General features: G+C 48.3%; 8 protein-coding genes across 8 annotated transcripts; 4 read left to right on the top strand and 4 right to left on the bottom strand.

The window, feature by feature from the left end:
* Positions 1-2,572: 2,572 nt before the first annotated feature.
* egl2 (putative endoglucanase) lies at positions 2,573-3,998 on the top strand (the record flags this gene model as incomplete). The annotated part of the gene is made up of 5 exons (XM_057152784.1): positions 2,573-2,660; positions 2,711-2,922; positions 2,970-3,034; positions 3,089-3,186; positions 3,238-3,998. 5 exons carry the CDS (start codon positions 2,573-2,575, stop codon positions 3,996-3,998), a joined length of 1,224 nt encoding a protein of 407 aa, XP_057007122.1.
* Positions 3,999-4,614: 616 nt separating this feature from the next.
* N7473_006843 (general substrate transporter) lies at positions 4,615-4,836 on the bottom strand (the record flags this gene model as incomplete). The annotated part of the gene is made up of 2 exons (XM_057152783.1): positions 4,615-4,645; positions 4,682-4,836. 2 exons carry the CDS (start codon positions 4,834-4,836, stop codon positions 4,615-4,617), a joined length of 186 nt encoding a protein of 61 aa, XP_057007121.1.
* A 529-nt stretch (positions 4,837-5,365) lies between these two features.
* N7473_006842 (putative maltose permease (MalP)) lies at positions 5,366-6,645 on the bottom strand (the record flags this gene model as incomplete). The annotated part of the gene is made up of 4 exons (XM_057152782.1): positions 5,366-5,663; positions 5,712-6,038; positions 6,107-6,387; positions 6,631-6,645. 4 exons carry the CDS (start codon positions 6,643-6,645, stop codon positions 5,366-5,368), a joined length of 921 nt encoding a protein of 306 aa, XP_057007120.1.
* A 1,215-nt stretch (positions 6,646-7,860) lies between these two features.
* Positions 7,861-10,425, top strand: N7473_006841 (glycoside hydrolase family 3 protein; the record flags this gene model as incomplete). The annotated part of the gene is made up of 6 exons (XM_057152781.1): positions 7,861-8,550; positions 8,607-8,641; positions 8,698-9,139; positions 9,183-10,068; positions 10,117-10,135; positions 10,197-10,425. The coding sequence occupies 6 exons, from the start codon at positions 7,861-7,863 to the stop codon at positions 10,423-10,425; spliced, it is 2,301 nt and encodes a 766-aa protein (XP_057007119.1).
* A 539-nt stretch (positions 10,426-10,964) lies between these two features.
* On the top strand, positions 10,965-12,569 carry N7473_006840 (uncharacterized protein; the record flags this gene model as incomplete). Its single annotated transcript, XM_057152780.1, has 1 exon — positions 10,965-12,569. One exon carries the CDS (start codon positions 10,965-10,967, stop codon positions 12,567-12,569), a length of 1,605 nt encoding a protein of 534 aa, XP_057007118.1.
* A 3,552-nt stretch (positions 12,570-16,121) lies between these two features.
* On the bottom strand, positions 16,122-17,492 carry N7473_006839 (WD40 repeat domain-containing protein; the record flags this gene model as incomplete). Its single annotated transcript, XM_057152779.1, has 5 exons — positions 16,122-16,174; positions 16,237-16,992; positions 17,060-17,140; positions 17,197-17,242; positions 17,349-17,492. The coding sequence occupies 5 exons, from the start codon at positions 17,490-17,492 to the stop codon at positions 16,122-16,124; spliced, it is 1,080 nt and encodes a 359-aa protein (XP_057007117.1).
* Positions 17,493-17,518: 26 nt separating this feature from the next.
* N7473_006838 (uncharacterized protein) lies at positions 17,519-17,765 on the bottom strand (the record flags this gene model as incomplete). The annotated part of the gene is made up of 2 exons (XM_057152778.1): positions 17,519-17,672; positions 17,716-17,765. The coding sequence occupies 2 exons, from the start codon at positions 17,763-17,765 to the stop codon at positions 17,519-17,521; spliced, it is 204 nt and encodes a 67-aa protein (XP_057007116.1).
* A 65-nt stretch (positions 17,766-17,830) lies between these two features.
* N7473_006837 (TRAPP complex core subunit BET3) lies at positions 17,831-18,784 on the top strand (the record flags this gene model as incomplete). The annotated part of the gene is made up of 5 exons (XM_057152777.1): positions 17,831-17,865; positions 17,923-17,931; positions 18,046-18,265; positions 18,354-18,545; positions 18,665-18,784. The coding sequence occupies 5 exons, from the start codon at positions 17,831-17,833 to the stop codon at positions 18,782-18,784; spliced, it is 576 nt and encodes a 191-aa protein (XP_057007115.1).
* Between the last annotated feature and the right edge of the window lie 541 nt (positions 18,785-19,325).

Raw genomic sequence — 19,325 nt, 5'->3', positions numbered from 1 at the left:
CCGTCACATTCGTTGGAAGATCCGAGCCATAATCTATATCCTAAGAGTAAAAGTACACAGATAAGGACAGAAATACTCTAAGATTAGCATACAGGAGTAGGTTACTTCTATAACCTCAGATTATGTGCTTTATTTTAGGGACTCCCTGCCTTTACCAGATTAATTCACAAGAGAGCAGATCTTAGGTGAAAGCGACAGTCGATCTGAACAATTGTTTTGAGCATAATAGAAGAGTGTGTGTCGGCCAGAAAAGCGGGTCATATTTCCATTAGGCCAAAAAGGCGTACTTAAGCACAGTCTTCAGGCTTTATTTGGAGATATAAGAGATCAGGTCGTTCAGGGGCCGATATACCCCCTACTATATTGCTGACAGTGTGACTACGAGTGAAAGTTGTCAGCTACGTATGTCCATACTTGTGAATGGGGAATGAGAATCAAATTCAGCAGTTTGGAGTCGTCGGTATTTTATCTTCGATTAGCTTTCATAAATCAGAGTCACTAACAAGTCTTAAGGAGAGGGAAGGATAACGGTGAGGTTAACTCTCTTTGCTCGCAGTCTTCCTTAACATGTAATTTCACTTGCTTGAATGAAGCCTTTTTCTGCATGACTATGTATACACTGTGACGGCACTAGCGTGTAGTAGTTTCCTGGGCAGACAATATCCCTGTTGAATTTAGGGTATATAAAGGGTCTCCTCTCCCCCCGCTGTTGTCGTTGCTCAGATTTCCTTTCCTCTTCTTAGGTACTTCGCCTCTTCCCTCTCCCAAACCATCGACGACTAGAGAAACCTTTCCTTTATAGTTATACGCTAAACAACAGATTCAACCTAGTCCGCGGTCTCTAACGTTTTGTAAAATTTTAAACTGAACTCTACCAGTCTAGGAAGGTTTTCGAGAATAAGCGAAAGTAGGGCGAAATCCCTTCCTATCTATACAATCTGCCTTTGCTCAACGCAAATCTCTCGTATTTTTACGTAAAGAAATGAATACAAGGGGTAGCTGCCCTCTAGGCCTCCTAAATCACTCTAACTATCCTAGTATTCGTAATCTTTAAGATAGTCTCTAGAAGTAAGGACTCGTACTTTGAATATCTTATAGTCTAGTATTTCTAACTAAGTGTTAGCTATCTGTTATTAACTACTTGTATAGCTAGATTTACTAGGGTGTAGTAGCTCCGGAACGATATATTATATAGAAACAATATAATAATATAGATTTGACCTTAGAAATCGTCGGAAGGTGATAAGTGAAACACAAAAAGTTGATGGGCCCTGGAGAAGCTATACAAGTTTTACAGACAATGTTTACTGAAGGTCGATTGTAAATTTGTCAAGATTCGTAATAATGGAGAGAGGTGGAATTTGATTGGAGTCAAAAGTGTGGCAGCTGTCTTGTCAGAACCTCAGAATTGGTAGTTCTCCATGGCTGTTCTGCTATCATTTTGATCGTCACCGGATGAAGAAAAGGCATGTTCAAATGGTGCGTCGTATGCGCGGGATTGTTTCTAGAAAAGCAGGAAGAGCAAGAAAGAGACTAATACATGAAGGTGTTAGCTTGCATGTTTGGCTCACGTGGTCTATTGTTCTGGACGGACCAATTAGGATGCGCCAATCGGTCTATTTTCCAACTCCGTCCGTAGTTTAGGTCCATCACATTTCTGCAACATGCAGGGCGGCGCCATGCGGAGCACATGCGGAGGGCGCTCCGACTACGCAAGCCACTAAGTAGACTTTCTGCTACGTTTACTTTCCGAATATTGCCAGTGCCACATCTTGGCATGACACTAATTTCAAAGGTGGAAATTGTGTTTGCGGGGTTGCAGAATGATACTTTCGGTATCGTCAGGCCGAATCTGAAATGCCAGCACCAAGAACTAGTAACACTCAACAGCCAAAATATTTTACTACAGGAACCTACTAGAAAGGCCCTATTATCCCTGCCAGTCCGAGTAGTCTCTCCCGATCAACATGCAGATCGCTCCTGTTTTTGACTCGTTCTCGCTCATGAATACGGGGAAAGGAGCCCCGCTAATATTGCAACCTGCAGCAGGCCACCGAACACCTGATTGTCTTGATGAGTTCGACGATAAGCTTTCCACTAGAGCTAGATTGCCTGTTTTGGTCCGGGACTCCCTCCATATTATCACTTCTCCACATTTGGGCTCAAGTACTTTCTCATGCGCTAGCAACTGCGGATGTGCCTTTCTACTCATCTCCGATGTCGAACCGTACACCGGATTTCCCTATACCGTACCCAATGCCGTGTCCAATTCAGCCATTGCTAATTTGCAGGACTATTTCGGTGATTTATGTCCGGAGGACCATTTCACAAAGAGTCAGTTACACTCGGTAAACGGTCCGAGGAACCTATTTCCGAATCTGATAACTGCAGTGCTAGAGATGTTGCAGAACCTTCTCCAAAGGAAATGGGCGGTTACGGCTGCATCACCGCGGAGGAAAGAGGCATTCCCGAGAGTCCGCTAGGCTCGTGTCTTCATATAAAGAGCTTTGGAACCGTCCGATTCAAGAAAAACTCCCAAAGTGTCAGGCATTGAAATTCAAGATCCAAAACCATGAGATACGATCTGCTGCTCGCAGCCAGCGCTGCCCTGGCTCTTGCAAGCCCTCAAGGCCACTCCAAGCGGGCCTCATCCTTTACTTGTATGTGTAAAGCCCTCCAGAAACGAGCTGAAACTGACAATCCTCCCAAGGGTTTGGCGTAAGTGAGTCCGGAGCCGAGTTTGGCCAGGCGCATATTCCAGGTGTTCTGGGAACGGACTACACCTGGCCAACCACTTCGACCATTCAAACGCTACGCAATGCGGGCATGAACATCTTTCGGGTGCCGTTCATGATGGAGCGATTGGTTCCCAATACATTGACCTCGAGCCCAAATGCGGCCTACCTACAAGGCCTGAAGAGTGTAAGTTGTCCATGCCCCGGATGAAACCTGTACTAATCGATTTCCAGACGGTGGATTTCATCACCTCTACCGGTGCGTACGCAATTGTTGACCCGCACAACTTCGGGCGATAGTCAGTTGATATCCTCCGCTTCTCAACTGGAAACTCTACTAACTTGTGAATTAGCTATGGCAACATCATCAACTCCACCAGTGACTTTGCTGCTTTTTGGACAACCGTGGCAACACAGTTTGCCTCGAATGACAAGGTCATTTTCGACACGAGTAAGATTCAATATTTTACTGGCTCTTTTCTTCCCTCACTGACTTCTGCAGACAATGAGTTCAACTCGGAGGACCAAACACTGGTGCTCAACCTCAACCAGGCGGCCATTAACGCTATTCGGGCTGCTGGAGCCACATCGCAGTACATTTTCGTGGAGGGAAATTCGTGGAGTGGTGCCTGGACGTGGGTATCAGTCAATAGCAACCTGGTCAGCTTAACGGACCCCAACAACAAAATTGTTTACGAGATGCACCAGTATCTTGACTCTGATGGATCTGGTACATCCGAAACCTGTGTCAGCACGACCATCGGCCAGGAGCGCGTACAGTCGGCAACACAATGGCTGAAAGACAATAAGAAACTTGGTTTCTTGGGCGAGTTCGCCGGTGGTGCAAATTCGGTCTGTCAGAGCGCTCTGACTGGAATGCTGAGCTACATGCAGCAGAACAGTGACGTCTGGCTCGGAGCGTCCTGGTGGGCTGCAGGGCCATGGTGGAGTACTTATATCTATTCGATGGAGCCACCCTCAGGCCCTGCCTATACTTACTACATGAGCATATTGTCTGCCTACTTCCCTTCCAGCTCGGGCGGTTCTACAACCACTTCTACAACCACTTCCACTACCGCAAAGTCTACTTCGACAACCACCACTAAGGCCACCACCACCACAGTGTCTACTGCTACTGCCACTGCCACTGCAACGGCAGCCCACTGGGGGCAGTGCGGCGGGAGCGGCTGGACGGGGCCGACGGCGTGTGCCAGCCCGTATACCTGCCAGGCGCAGAATGCGTGGTATTCGCAGTGTCTGTGAGCTAGAAGTGTCAGAAATTGAACATTCGACGTTCTTCGTCTATCAAGAAATATTCGTCAAGAAATACATAAGTCTACGTCGTCTGCACAATGTTGGGTAGTTTCACTGTGAAAATAGATGTTTGGCATACGTCAGTGCAGCGGCCCACTAGATGTCAAGAAGCATCTATATAGTCTGTGCTTCTACCTGTCTTTCTACCTGTCTTTCTAGATTCTTCCAGAAACAGTAGAGTAACATGTTCTTCATGCTATCACAATTTTTTGTCAAAGTGGAATCAATGGGATCGCCCGCCTTTGATTATCATATGTGAGTGTCTAGAAGTTCTGCCCTTTTCTGCAAACAATTCTTAACGGCATCGTTCTGCACCAGACGGATTGTTCTCTCTTAAGTACTTCCTTGCAAGCCCAATTCGGTGTATTTAAATACAATTTGCCCTGGTAACTTCCTGAACAAGCTAATATTCTTGTACGGTGGGTACTGAGACTTGACTCGCTCTCATAAACACTGTCCTGAGCTTTGACCAAGCGTTGAGTCGCTGTCTCCGTCTTCGAGAAATTTATAGGCTTAATCTTGCGTTCAAAAAGCTCATCAAGCTCGGCAGCTGAATGTCTGCATATTAATCAGCAGCTTGTAACGTCAAAGTCACCCTTCAAAGTACTCGTACAGTTGGGAATGATACATACCCCTTGGTCTCGGGAAGAAGGAGCCATGTGCCAATCAGGAAAGGAAGGCCAACGCCAGCATAGAACCAGCCAGTCTTGAACCCCCAGTTCCACTTGTTGGCATTCACCATATATGGAGTAAGAACATTCATCACCACTCCGGCAACGGAAGTCATAGCGGCGCCAAAACCTGCCGTATAGGGACGGAGACGTAGTGATGATGTTTCGGCGATATAGCCCAGCCGGCTGCTCCGTTTGAGACTTGACCGACATGTAAATGTCGTGTAATTAGTGAAAGTCCTCATAAACTCATAGAATAAGTATATTGCGAAGATGCCAGACACTTACTCCAGAAACAAACAAACAGCACGAACAGATTCTTAGTTGGCGTGGTTTTGGGAACAAGGCCAAGGATTCCAATAACTAAGCAACATGTCCAAGTGGTGCCTGTGGCATAGCACGCAATCCTCCGTCGGCCGATGCGGTCAGACACGAGGACGACCGTAGCCAAGGTCGTAATGTTGATAGCAGATGTGATGCACTTAATAGTGAAAGGATCTGAGAGACCGGTTTGCTGGAAAAAGTATGTTCCAAAGGTCGCAAGAGAGTAAGTCCGATAAATTGCTGTGTCAGGTTCGGTCGGAGAGATATAGCAGTCCGAAGGCCATCGGTTCCTCGGAAGATAGCATACCACTGCTGTCTCTTCTATTCTACGGCCCCTTGCTTTTCATGCTCGACTGTCAGGATGAGCAACTCGTATTGTTGTTCCAGGTTGTAGTCCTTCACACCCCGATTCAATTTCAGCAATTCTTTCTTTACCCGTTCGCCGTCACCGCGCGTGGCACACCAGGCAGGGGACTCTGGGAGAAACACATAGATAATGATCATGATGCCAATCTGAACCCACTGAGTATAGACTGGTGCCAGCCGAGTCAGGGGCCTTTCTTTGGCCATTATGTTGAGGACAATATAGGCGAAGAAAGACCCGATACTCCACCATGGACTGTAGCACATCAAAAGACCACCACGAATACGAGTTGGGGCGCATTACGATATGTAGACAGGCAAGGTTGACTGAAGACAGCCAACACCGGTTCCGGCCAAAAGTTTAGCGATGAGCCAGACTGGCCTTGATCTCGCCAGGCTTTCTGCCAGAACACTGGACGTCGAAATAAGCCAGTAGGTAAACATGGCGATTTTTCGACCAAACCTGCTGGAGATGAAAGGAATCGTGACCATGCCTATAATTTGGCCGACTGACATGATGGAGCTCCAACCTGCCAAGACCGGGGCCCCAAGGTAAGGGGTGCTTTTGGCATTGACGTCCGTCGCGAATTGCTTCACAAAGCCTTGGTTGGCGATGATGTTCCCATTCATACTGGCAACCTCTATTAGTAACAGATTCGACCAAGGACTAGAGCTACGGAGATCTAAGCGTAGACATACCCAATCTGATACCCATCAGTAGCAGCACTAAAAGCGGCCGCAAAGCAGGTGATAATGGCGACCTCGCACAGCTTAACTGTCTGCCATAGAGACGTGTTCTCATAAACCGAGGCTGCTTGATCCTTGGCGGCGGCATCAGCAGCTGTGTCGCTCGGCTTGATTGCTTGCTCGACATGGTCTTCATCGAATGTGTTCGGAGAGTCAAGGTGCTCAGACTGAATTTTCGACTGGACAGAAGCCACCCTGATATTGAGATATTGTGATTTGGATTCTGTCTTGCGCTGAAAGAATATCGTGTATATCTGGAGTCGAGGACAAGGCTTTAAATATCTGTTGCGGAGGAAGTATGATAGCGGTTAGGAACTTAACCTGGATTCCCCACGGGGTTGGTTCAGATCAACTAACATTTAGTGGCGGCCTGATACGGAGGTATAAACCGGCTTTAGTTGGGGTATAGGGTGCTATGGGGCCATCTAATGCGAGTCCCTATCCTTGTATGCCTTGGTTTCGTGCGTGAATGTTACGACGAAGCTCGACATTCGCGATCCTCTGGCAAGATACCCTCCACGAGTCAAACCACCGATCTGAGGCTCTGACCTCACTGTTCAGCGTCGTTCATTCACGAGTCAACGTCTATTCCTTGTTGAAATTGTTGTTCGATTTCATGTAGTTGGATAACGAAGCGAAAATTTGAAAGCTACACGATTCCCATAGACCTTGTCACAACCTAATCGTAGACTAGCGGCCTAGCCCACAGCCTGTGGGAACCAGGCCCGGCCAATCAATGTAACCAGGTCCAGCCAATCAATGTGTGATTTAAGGTTTTTATAGACTAATTTTGATCGAGGAAAAACCCGATGCCGGTTCCCTGAGCCATTGACGATATTAAACCTGTACGGGATACTCTAAGCCCGAGAGAGTCCCAGTGTAGACACGATTGAGCCATAATAAATCATAGTCAGACATCTAGCCTCTGCCAGTACTAGGGCAGAGACGGAAAAAACGAAGAAGGTTGAGGATAGTGATGTTGTAATAGTGTTTACCTTCGGTCAATTACAATGCATTCTCGGGGAGGTCCCCCGATCAGATATAATGGAGCACAGTACGTTCCCCGAAACATTGTGGGGAAATCGAACCCCACTCAATACCTACCGAGAATTCAAAGTCTAAATTCATTCAGTTGTGATTGCTGAACTTGTTCTCTTTGGAACTAGGTCTTCTGTTGATCAATCCAATCGGTGTAGCAACGGCCGAGCTGTGTCTTTGTGCCGGGCCACCTGAGCTCATTGAAACCCAAAGTGTCCCATTCCGTCGCAGTCTCAATTCTTGGTTCTGCTAGAGATATTCAAGTTGGTCAAATTCCTAGTTTAAAGCTTAGCTTTGAGCGACGAACGAAATTAGAGGGTTCGTTGTGGTTAAGAGCTTCACATCACACTTGTTTCGGCACGACAAACTGCAAGATAGCCGATCAACATCCCGATCAAAATAACCCCACGGCCTGAAATCGATCCTTCGAAACCATCCTCAACAACCTCCTTCCAGCCCTTCATCGCTTGCCTCGAACTCCTCAGCAGATCATCTCATTCACACCTACTCAAGGCTCCTCATTCTTCGGCCTCCAGCCTTCCGCAACTGGCCATGCCATTTCCCACCTCCCTTCACTCAGCTGGGGTAAAGATGCGGACTTCATTCTCGATTTTGGCATCCACATGGTTGGTTATCTCAGATTCCGGCTCTCGTCAGTGGGTGCACACATGGATGCCCCGTGTCGGCTGCGACTTACATTCGGAGAATCGCCGTTTGACGTCACAATGGGTATGGAGAATGTGCAAGCGTGGATCAGCATTTCCTGGCTTCCTGATGAGACTATCAGTATCGATGAATGTCCTCAGACTGTAACGCTCCCGCGACGGTACTATTTCCGCTATCTTCGTGTTGAAGTAATAGACACGTCTCCAAAATATAAAGTCTCGTTCTCCGATATCAGTTGCGAATGCGTCAGTGCTATCGGCCAAGATCATGCCCTTGAGATGGTTGATTTCGGAGACCGACTCCTCGAGGATATCCATCATGTCAGCATCTCTACACTCAGCGATTGCATGCAAACTGTTTTTGAAGATGGACCTCGCCGAGATCGAAGACTTTGGATCGGCGATCTTCGTCGTCAAGCCTTAGCCAACTACAGCACACTACGAGATTTTAATCTCGTCAAGAGGTGCGTTTTCCAGTTCGCGGCAGTCGTGCACGAAGATGGCTCGTTGCCCACTTGTATTTTTGAAAAACCCTCATTATCTCAACATTTTGTTGCAAATGACCAAGAACATGAGCGAGTCGGCATCAGTGCCAATATCTCCGAGCGAGCACTGCGGGAGATACATCTACTGCCATTCCAAATTTCGATAGCTGACGCCAATCCTGGAGCCATCATGACTTACTACAACAAGGTCAACGGGCAGCACGTGTCGGAAAGCAAGGAGATGCTAGATGGTCTTCTCCGCAGGAATGGGGCTGGAAGGGCTTGATCATGAGTGACTGGTAAGTTTAAATGAATCAATGATTATAGAACCTCGATTATTGACCAGATCTTGCAGGTTGGGTACATACTCCACTGCAGAGTCTCTCAACGCTGGTCTCGATCTGGAAATGCCTGGGCCTTCGAGGCTGAGAGGGATTCTGGCCGACCTTGCGATTTCTAGCCGCCATGTTTCCCGCTCTACCATTGATGAGCGAGTACGTAATGTTCTTGAGTTCGTTCAGAGGGCTATTAAAATCGCGGTGTCGCCGGAGGAGAGCACTCGAGATCTCCCAGAAGACCGCAAATTGAACCGCAAACTTGCCGCAGATAGCGTGGTTCTTCTCAAGAATGATTCAGGACTGTTGCCTTTGGGCAAAAAGCCCTTCAAGAGTATTGCATTGATTGGGCCCAATATGAAGACCGCGGCCTTTTGTGGTGGAGGCTCTGCGTCTCTCCACCCATACTACACCGTTTCACCCTACCAAGGAATCGTCGATCAGCTGCCGGAGGAAGTCGAAGTGCTATATCAACCTGGCGCTAACGCTTATGCTTTCATGCCAGAGATATCAGCCGCAGATGTACGAACTCCGACTGGGGAGCCTGGTCTTCGAATGCGCTTTTATCGGGACCCTTTCTCTTTGCCAAATCGTCCGGTTATTGATGGAAGCTGTTCTCTCGGAGTCCTCGTGGCACCTTATAGGCTTCTCTCACCCCCTGTTAGAGAGGACCTTCTATGCTGATATTGAGAGTGATTTAGTTGCCCCTGCTACCGGCTCTTTCGAATTTGGGTTGGCTGTCTACGGCTCAGCTAATCATTATATCGACGACCAGCTTGTCATAGAGAATACCACCGTACAGCGTGGAGGTAACTTCTTCTTTGGCAAAGGGACTCTGGAGGAAAAAGTCACAATCGATCTGGTCAAGAATCAGGTTTACAAACTCAAAGTCGAGTTTATTAGTGGTGCCTCGTCCAAGCTTGTGAAGCCTGGTGTTGTGAACTTTGGGGGTGGAGCTGGTCGTCTGGGGATGATTCAAGTTATCGACACAGAACTGGCCATTGAACGCGCTGTTGAAGCCGCTCAGCGTGCTGATGTTACAATTCTTTGCGTCGGATTGACCCGCGATTTTGAATCAGAGGGGTTCGATCGGCCCAATATGGACCTTCCATCATCCTTGCCTCCTCTCATCACAGCTGTCGTTGAGGCGGCGCCCGAAGTTATTCTCGTCACCCAGAGCGGTTCTCCGTTCAATATGATTCCTTGGGCCGAGACTGTGAACACACATGTACACACCTGGTATGTCGGAAACGAGCTGGGCAACGGTCTTGCGGATGTTCTCTTCGGTGCCGTCAATCCCAGCGGGAAACTACCACTCTCGTTCCAGCGCTGCATTGAAGATACGCCAACGTACCTCAACTTTGGCAGTGACAGAGGGCAAGTGACTTATGGTGAGGGCATATACGTCGGTTATTGATACTATGAAAAGATTCGAAAAGACGTGCTTTATCCGTTCGGGTAAGTCTTCCCTTTTTCTCCACATGCTAGTTACAACAAGCAACTAATTTTTCTTCTGTAGCTACGGATTGTCGTACACAACCTTCGACTATTCCAACCTCAGCGTCAGCGCCACTTCAGTTACTCTGAATATGTCCAACTCGGGGAAGTTGCCTGGAGCCGAGACCGTGCAGCTCTACATCAGCCCCGACAAGATGGCGACCATCGCACGACCGGTGAAGGAGCTCAAAGGCTTTTTCAAGGTTTTTTTTGCAGCCAGGAGAGACCCGTCGCGTCGAGATTTCACTTGACCGATTCAGCACTGCCGATTGGGACGAAGAACTGCACATGTGGGTGTGTGAGAAGGGGCAGCACAGGATCTTGATTGGATCAAGCAGCCACAAGATTCTATTGGAGGGTGTTCTTGATGTTGAGGAGACAAAAACATGGTCCGGTCTTTGATTGTGATAAATTTGCTTGAATGCTTCGAATGGTGGTCCACAGGTATTCAACGGGTTAGAAGAGAGATAATGTAGCCACGAAGGAAATGTTACCTCTATAGCCATAATGCATAGGAAGAAGAGAGTCATTTTAAATGCTTCTGGTTCCTCTATGTTTTATTTTCAACCAACAAGGGGTCCAAAGACAGGGATCATGGAGATCGTGGGATGGCCCCCATACCCCATTTAGGTAGTGTTTTTCTCCGCCCCCAACACTGTCAGCCCCTCCAATTTCTGCCCCATCACCGACACTCCCAGGCCTACGCATTGGCGATAGTACAGAATTACAAATATCTCATGGCATCTCAAATCTCTCTTCTTACCTAGCTGGTCCAATCCGATCCTGCATCATGTCGCTTCCCCTGGACTTTCTCTCGGCGGCTGGACATGAGATTACAGCACACCCCACGCCGGATTCGCGTGCCTTGGGATCCCGACCTGTGTACAAAAATGAAGTCCCAACACCACCTGTGCCTTCTCGTGATGATCTTATACCCGTATCACCCTCATCACCACCGCTAGAACCATCACCAATGTCACCGTCACCCCATCCGCCGATTCCCCAGTTGCAAAGAGAATATACACGCCGCCGCCTGTTACCACCGGCCATGACGGATTCTCAACTGTGCATAGATTGGAACTCATCACCACTTACTCCATTTAGTTTTTTTGTGGCCCCTGAACCGTGCACATCTCCCAAGCGATTCTCTCGGTTCATGGACTTGCCACTGGAAATTCATCGGATAATCTTTCAATCTTGCGACACGCCAACGCTTTTTCATCTCATGCATACATCACTTTACACTAGATCCGAATGCTCAAAATTGTTCTGGCAGTCTGGGGATAATGTATGGTATCAGCCTGATAATGCCTACCAAATTTTTGACTACAAAGCCTCCCCGACCTACCACTGCCATGATTTCGCATCGCGGATCACGCATTTGGAACTTCCTCTTCACCTCGTCGACTATCACGTGATGGCGATTACAGGACGTGAATTCTGGGATAGGGTACAAGAGCTATTCCCCTCGGCGCGTAATGTGGTCCTGAGCAGCAGCAGTGAGCTGAGAGGACGGCAGCACTTTATAATTCGCGACCCGTCCTTGTTCACTTCCGAACTGGTGGAGCTTGCACCACCAAATATCACCCCCTTCGTGGCCATGAGGCCCCCACGTGAGGACAACGAGGACGAGGAGGGTTTACGGTACAGACTTTGGCAGGTGAAAGCGCACAGCTGGAACCTCATCCAAGACACCTGGACACCCATGCGAGTCATGCTTCCGCCAAAGAAAGTCCCATGCGGTTTACTGAACGACTTTCTCAGAAGTGATTGGCTTATCGGTATCGCGTTGTGCGAAATGAGAGCCATAAGCTGGCTAAAACTGGAAACATATGCGCGTTATTCGGACAGAAGAGGATTCGAATGCCCAGACCCCGAGTGCAAATCATTGAAATTTTACAATTTGAAAGAATTCAAGAAACATATTTTGAAAGAGTGCCGAGGAAGCCCCTTGTTTACTCGTGACCTGGACTCGGTGCTGGGCAGGACCACCCCAGAAGACTTCAAGGGCGTTCTTGACCGGGATTTGGTGGTGTGCCATCGAAACACCCCAGTCGAGCGCAAGGCTATTATTGACACGAAACAACGTCGTGTAGACAAGTTGGTGTCTATTAGAAATGCATTGAAGGATGGATTGCGTGACCAGTACCGCAGACCAGGAGAAGCAAAACTTCAGTTCGAAGAAGCTCTCACTGCCCAAATGAAGGAGCATGGATATCTCACACCGGATGAGCAAATTTGGGATGCTTACTTATGGACTGATTGCGATGAAGATCTTTTTGAATTTGATGATTCGCAGTATCCTGATGCAAAAGACATCGATCCGGAGTGCCCCGAGGAAGAATGCTTGGATCGTGATTATGCTGGGGAAGAATATTTCGAATACCCAAATTAGATTAGTAAAAATGGCCTCAATCACCCGGGGGTGCCATGATAAAGCTATCCTGTTTACTTGAAGAAACTCTTTCTTTCTATCCATGTCATGGGAAGTGCCCTCCATAAGTCTATTGTCTTCTGCGAAGGAAATTTGAGATCATCTTGGATTCCAAGGCGGTTGAAGGGTTTGATATTGTTCAGAGTCAACACGAAATAGCGAATATAGAGATAGATAGGAGCTCTAGGGAAATACAAGGTCAATAGTGAGTAAAAATTATTGTTTAAGCGTCATCATGTACATATATATAATCGCTACAGAGCATCCGTATTATGAGCGTGAGATCGACCCAAACGTTCTGCATGTATTAACAGACTTCGCAAACCTGCGGCTTTTAAGGCCCAGCATGCATGGTAAACAAAGACAAACATGGCGCCTCAGCACATAGAGATATTAATAATAGCCCGTAGGAATGCCCCGAATCTTTCCTATGACTTGGCTTGAATTGGGTAATAGGGATGATACCGAGCGTCTTAATTACTTCCGCACAGGTCGGAATTCTGTCAAATTTTTCCTTGCCCCTCTGCTTCTCAGGTCTGTCGCATGGACTGCAGAGGATCATAGTATTATGGCATAAACTTGTCGCCGTTATAAAGTTGGATGGGGCAGTGATATTGACAAGCATATCGCTAAGTTGCTTAAACAGGTACAAGCATCAAAAAATCTCTGCCCCCACTTGCACGAGGCTAAACATGAAACATGAAGGGCCACGGCAACATGTCTGAGTCGATATGAAGCAGAAATTAGAGATCAGATGTTTGTTTATTACTGTCGTTAAATTGTCATCGAGAGTTAAAGATAGTATGAGGGTCTAGGACAATAATTGGAAGAAAAGGTCCAAGGTCGTTAGACCCCAAAACGAATGAAAACCTGGCCCGGCCCGACGCGAAGACGCTTAGCCCCCCAAACCAACTTAAAAAAATGAGACTACTGCCCCCGGGGCCGGGGGTTAGTTCCATGCAGGGACTTCATGATACTGGCATCTAGCTTATAGCTTCGTGGAATGCATTGTTTGGTCTGACAGCAGAAGCAGGCCCTGTATCAGATAATCCCCACAGCTACTTATCCACAAGTCATAACGGAAATCAAATGTCATGGTTTCTCATAATTCCTAAGATGCTATTAAACTATCGAAGTCTAGCATCGGTGTCTTTATGTTTTTATGTTCTTTTTATTCTGATTACTCGGGGATTATCACAGACCCACGCACTCTGAACAAGGGGGTCCATGTGTATAACGAGATATACACACGGAACCAAGTGTATGAGGTGCTGGAGAGGCCGAGGGGTGAGAGGATCCCGCGTAAATATCTAAAAGTTACTTGTCTCCTATTGATCGCGCTTGACAAGGACGACTGAGTGTTCTAACCTCTTCTGATGTGATAAACCACCGACGAGGAAGTCAATACACGAATTGAAAATGCTCGCGCAACCCTCAACAAGAACTCAAATGAAACTGGTGCACTGTCTACTTTCGCAGTGTCTTAGGTGTTCCGTCACTGAGGAATCCGTGGGAAGAATATCCCAGAAATTGCTGAATACCTTGGCTTTTTGAGTGGCAAAGACCTGTATCCCGAAATTGAGTTTACCAAATTCGAATACTATGTCAAGGATGCTGTGGGATGGAATGCACAGGGGTTTATAACAAGAAACACAACCTGTATTTCCAGGACTATTCTTTGCACTGTATTCTGGAATTCTTCTCTGATACAATGAATCCGGCATCTTTTCGACAATATCCTGTCATTAAGCCATATTTGGGTGTTTGTATAATCCGTCCAGTGCTTGCGCTATAGAATATTGTGAAACAGTCGAGAGGCTCAAGAACTTCTCAACCCTTATCACAATGTGGAACCTGATGTGTAGACAGAAGCGCTGTTCATCCCTGTATTGTTTGCTCTGAAGCTTTGAACATCCTGAATTGGTTTCCTGAACGGGGCGCGGATATGGAAGCGCAGGAGATGCAGGGTGGTCGACAACGGACACCGAAGGAATGCGAAGTTCATACAAGTTTTGGTTACTTCCGTATGTATTTGTCGGCGTTGGGTGAAGACATGAACAGATTCAAGGAGGTAATTCCACAAGCCAGCGGCACAGAAGTACCCCCAGTTTACTCGTACAAGCTAAGCAACAGACTGCCACTAACGGATACAACACGATGAAGAATTTGGTCAACTAACTATACGTCGTAATGCAAACAACGAAGTTTCTCGCCTCGCAACAATGTGGGTCAAGCCATGTCCCGACTCTTTGATAACTATAAGCACCCTGCACCCTCAGCCCAATCTCATTGTCAACGCCGCCACTCAAGCTCCCTCGGGCTTCGAAGCCTCCCCCTCCTCGGCCTGTACAGGCCTGGTCATGATCAACGCCGCGCTAGAGTCGACGCGTGAATGAACAAGGTACCAGAATGGTACCAGTCAAAAAGTCAGTCAAGTGCACATTCGAAAGGGTATATCCTGGTCAGTTGGATGACGCGGCTCACCGTTTTGGCCATCAGGTTTGCAAGAGCGGCTTGACTTGCGCCTCCTTCAAGGGTGGATGGACTCAAGGTCCTCCGGAACCAGGAAGATCGGCTTGTCCAGTTTGTCCATCAAGTTGAATGTATGCTGATCGTTGGACTTGATGTAAAGCCGGGGCATCAAGAGCAGCGCGTCCTTTCGCAGCGGAAAATGATCCTGTACAAGCGGAACGAGTTCGCCAGGGACCAAAAAAACGACCCAAAGAAAACGAGGAAGATGCAAAACAACAGAGCATGCACCAAGTTCGGCGTCAGTGGGTGTCTCTGGCTCAGCATTTCCCCTGCGTTGTGAATTAGCTCTCATGTAGCTAGTGCTTCGGAAAGGGGACTACCTCACCGGTTGTAGCGATCCCAAGGTTGAAGACGCCAAAGATGAAGGAAAGTATGACGTAAAACCGAGCCTCTGTTTTCAGTTGCGTGATCGCCTGGTCGAGAGCCCGGGATTCTGCGGGGAAACAGGTGTTCTGAGGTCGTGACAATATCGGAAGAATGAATACGCGTGACGCTCGGTGGAGAAGAAAATTGAAATAGTAACTGTAGGCAAAGTAAAGATGGAGAGAAGAAAGAAAATGGGACAGGAATGGGGAGAACTGCACGCCCTTGTCCGAGGCAGTTGGCACGACTGTCCAAAAGGAGAAGATACCCTGACCAAACACAAAATCATGGAAAGAAGGAAGTAACAAAGGCCGAAAAGCCATTCCGAGTTATTTGAGACTAGTATTGTAGTGTACAGCTCATGAAAGAAAATCTCATTCGAGGACTTGCCTTCCCAGGTGTGGTTATGCGCTCTTGCGAGCCAAAGCCGAAGCCGAAGCCGTAGCTGTAGCGCCATGATGGCCCAGGCATTTCGCAACGGACAATTGGGCGTCCTTGCTGCTATGCAAGCTGTCGATCCTGGGAAGAGTAGTGGCAGCCTCGAGAGAGAGTATGTGGTTATGTAGATCAAATGAACGCCCGCTTATCCGTCATTACAAGTGTTTTACGTATCGCGCTTCACTTGCCCAGCTCTCCTAGCATCAAGTTCCGATCCGACGAGCAAGAAACAACTGCAGACTAGGTTAGCATCGAGGTCCAACTAGACAATACTCAGGCGAGAGAGGGAGCTTACTGATTGGCTCGTCGTTGGGCGAAAAGCGGACGTCGTTGACTGTACCCTTGTGGCCAGGGAGTTTGTACAGCAGCTTGCCCGAGTTGGCGTCCCAGACGACCACACTTCGGTCACCACTGCCCGCAGCAATCTTTCCACCCTTAGGATCCCAGCTGGCGCGGATGAGATTCTTCTCCAGACCGACGGGAGCACCATCGAAAGTCCTGACTAGTCGGTTGGTGGGTGCAAACGGCCGGATGTCCCACGTCCGGACCGTAGAGTCATGAGAATTAGACAGAAGAGTTTGAGAGTCGGGCGAGATTTCGAGCGAGGTAATGGTATCGGTGTGCCCAGCCATGGAGTAAACCACAGCCTTCTTGCGCAGATCCCAGACATGAATCGTGTTATCAATGCCGCCGCTGTAGATCTCGTTTCCGGCCTCGGAGAGTGCGACAGCCGTGATGGGGAGCTCGGTCTCGAGATATTCCAGTGCATCCCTTTGCCGCGGGTCCCAAATGCCTATGCAGCCATCGTCACTACCACTGACGAGCAATTCTTGCCCGCGCTTGCTGATGTCGAGGCAATTGATAATCTCTTCGTGGCCGATGTGGCGGCGCACACGTGTTCCCGTTTCCACATCCCAGCTCCCCAGTGTCATGTCGGCAGAGGCAGAGAAGAGTGCTCGTGAATCGCGTGCCCATTGAAGGTCGAGGATCGCTCCCTTGTGGCTGGTCAATTGGCCGTAATTTTCACATTGTCCGTATGTATTCCACAGCACTGCGTTCGGAAAGAGTTAGATTTCTGGATATTTGGAGGGTTCCTGGGGAGAAGGATCACGACGTACAGATGGATCGGTCCATTGAACCAGATGCAATGTGTTGAGCTGTCGGGTCAAATCGAACTGTGAAGACTTCACCAGAGTGGCCTAATGACTTCGAGTTAGCGATGGACAGCATCAACGGTCCAAAGAGCGCATCGTACCTGTAAGCTCCATGATCGGCGCATCGAGTCCACTGGTGCGAGGAATCTACGTGCATAAGTTAGCCATTGGTCCCGACCTTCAAGATGGACTGGTGATATATTCTTCCAAGCCCAGATTTTGCATAAATCAGTTGCTTCAGAGAATCACATACCGATTGAATGAGGGCGCCATTTTGCGACGAGCTTTTCACGACCGCAGTACCAGGGTTGAGGTCGGCATCGGACTTCTTTCGCTTGACCACGAGCTGGCTGGAGTGGCCAAAGGCCTCCGGAGCAGGGCGTTTTTCTCCAGACATAATTGCGACGGGGGATGACGTCAAAGTCACCAGCCAGTCGAGGAGAGAAAGGGAAGAGGGTCGAATATTTCAATGTCGTCGCGCGTTAGCTGTCGTGGAGAGCGAAAGATTCCTTGGGGGAGCGCCTGGAGCTGCGGGAAGAACGATAATCCCACCTTTGGTGGGCGGTGAGTCCCGACTCTGCACGGCGACAGCTACATCATCTTGAACTCCCCGCAATCACCTCAGGAATCCACGTCCGACTGTCGCATTTGCCTGGTATTGTGCGGACATTGATATTGAGAGCTTTTACTGTCCTGTCCAAGCCTTCAAGTGCCTAGCGCACCGAGCAGGTAGTCATGTCATCCTCAAAAGCCTCCAGAATAGGAGAAGAGTAAGTGAAGCTATGGTCTTGCGCGGATGCATGTGCTGATTTATGGCAACATTACAGGATATGGAAGTCAGTAAGCCCCGAAACCCACTTGAAACTTGTCGATATGATCGGTTTATCCACTATGCGATGATACACCTATCCCCGTTCCAATCGAACTAACCCGGCTTCATGTTTCCCCAGAACGAGAATCGATAAAGTCAATGCGGAGCTGGTCACGTTAACATACGGCACAATTGTTGCGCAATTATGCCAGGATTATGACAGTGATTACCAAGAAGTCAACAAGCAACTGGATAAGATGGGCTACAATATTGGCATGCGTTTGATTGAAGACTTCCTCGCCAAGTCCGGAGTGGGACGATGCGCCAATTTCCGGGAGACAGCCGATATGATTGCCAAGGTGCGTGAGAATTTTGGAAGAATGGCTTGAGAATGGGGAGAGAAATGGAATGACTGGTTCAGGCTTGATTGCTGACCTTTCTGATCAGGTGGGCTTCAAGATTTTCTTGAATGTTGCGCCAACGGTCACCAATTGGACCAGCGACAACAACCAGTTCTCCCTTATCTTCGACGACAATCCCCTGGCCGACTTTGTCGAGCTGCCGGACGACGGGCGAGCGCAGGACGAGCTCTGGTTCTCGAATATCCTATGCGGTGTGCTTCGAGGCGCGCTAGAGATGGTAAGTAGACTTTTGGCCGGGAGGCTAGCTAGGCTCGATTGCGATCCTCCGGCGCCTTCCCCTCTTCCCCGGTCAACACTTTCCTTTGCGGCGGGTCCGATCTCTAACCCGGTTTCCAGGTTCAAATGCAGATTGAAGCGCACTTTGTGAGCGATGTGCTCCGTGGCGACGACACTACCGAGATGCGGGTCTCACTGGTACGATACATCGAGGATGAGATGCCGCCAGAGGAGGACTAGATGGTGATGAGCATCCATGGCGTTTCTCTTTTTTATGTTATGGCAGGCTTTCATTGGTTATGTTTTTGCGAGAACTATGATGGATTAAAGTTTTTTGGGCCTTGATTCCCACTTCTACTTTTCATGGTGTTCTGGTTGATCCCAAATGTCTACTATCTTATTTTCTCTGTTGGGCTGGCTGGCTGCGTGGTTAGCTCGGTTTGGATGCAAGAATAGGCTTTCTGATGTATCGATCTGTAGGAACCAGGAACCTTGCCCCCGCCACGCGATTTATCACCGGCATCGCCTGAACAGTTGTTTCATATTAGGATTTGGCGTATGTCGATTTGCGCAGGGGGGCTGATGTTGCTGATGTTTTTCCTGAAGAAGAGTTTACGATGGCGGGCCAGCCCTGCCAATTACTGGACCGATCTCGATGTATTCGGGACTCGGTGTGGTGTATAGTTCGCTCTTGATGTCTTTAGTTTCGGTTAGTAAGAACTGAACTGTCTAAATTTGATACCTGTAGAATAATTGTGTCATAGTCTATCCTTGTAGAATT

The sequence above is a fragment of the Penicillium subrubescens genome (genome assembly GCF_028828155.1).
Source record: "Penicillium subrubescens strain IBT 31985 chromosome Unknown utg000005l_segment0_segment0, whole genome shotgun sequence".
Taxonomy (NCBI): domain Eukaryota; kingdom Fungi; phylum Ascomycota; class Eurotiomycetes; order Eurotiales; family Aspergillaceae; genus Penicillium; species Penicillium subrubescens.
Note: the sequence above shows the minus strand (reverse complement) of the source record. Positions and strands in the feature narration are given on the sequence as shown.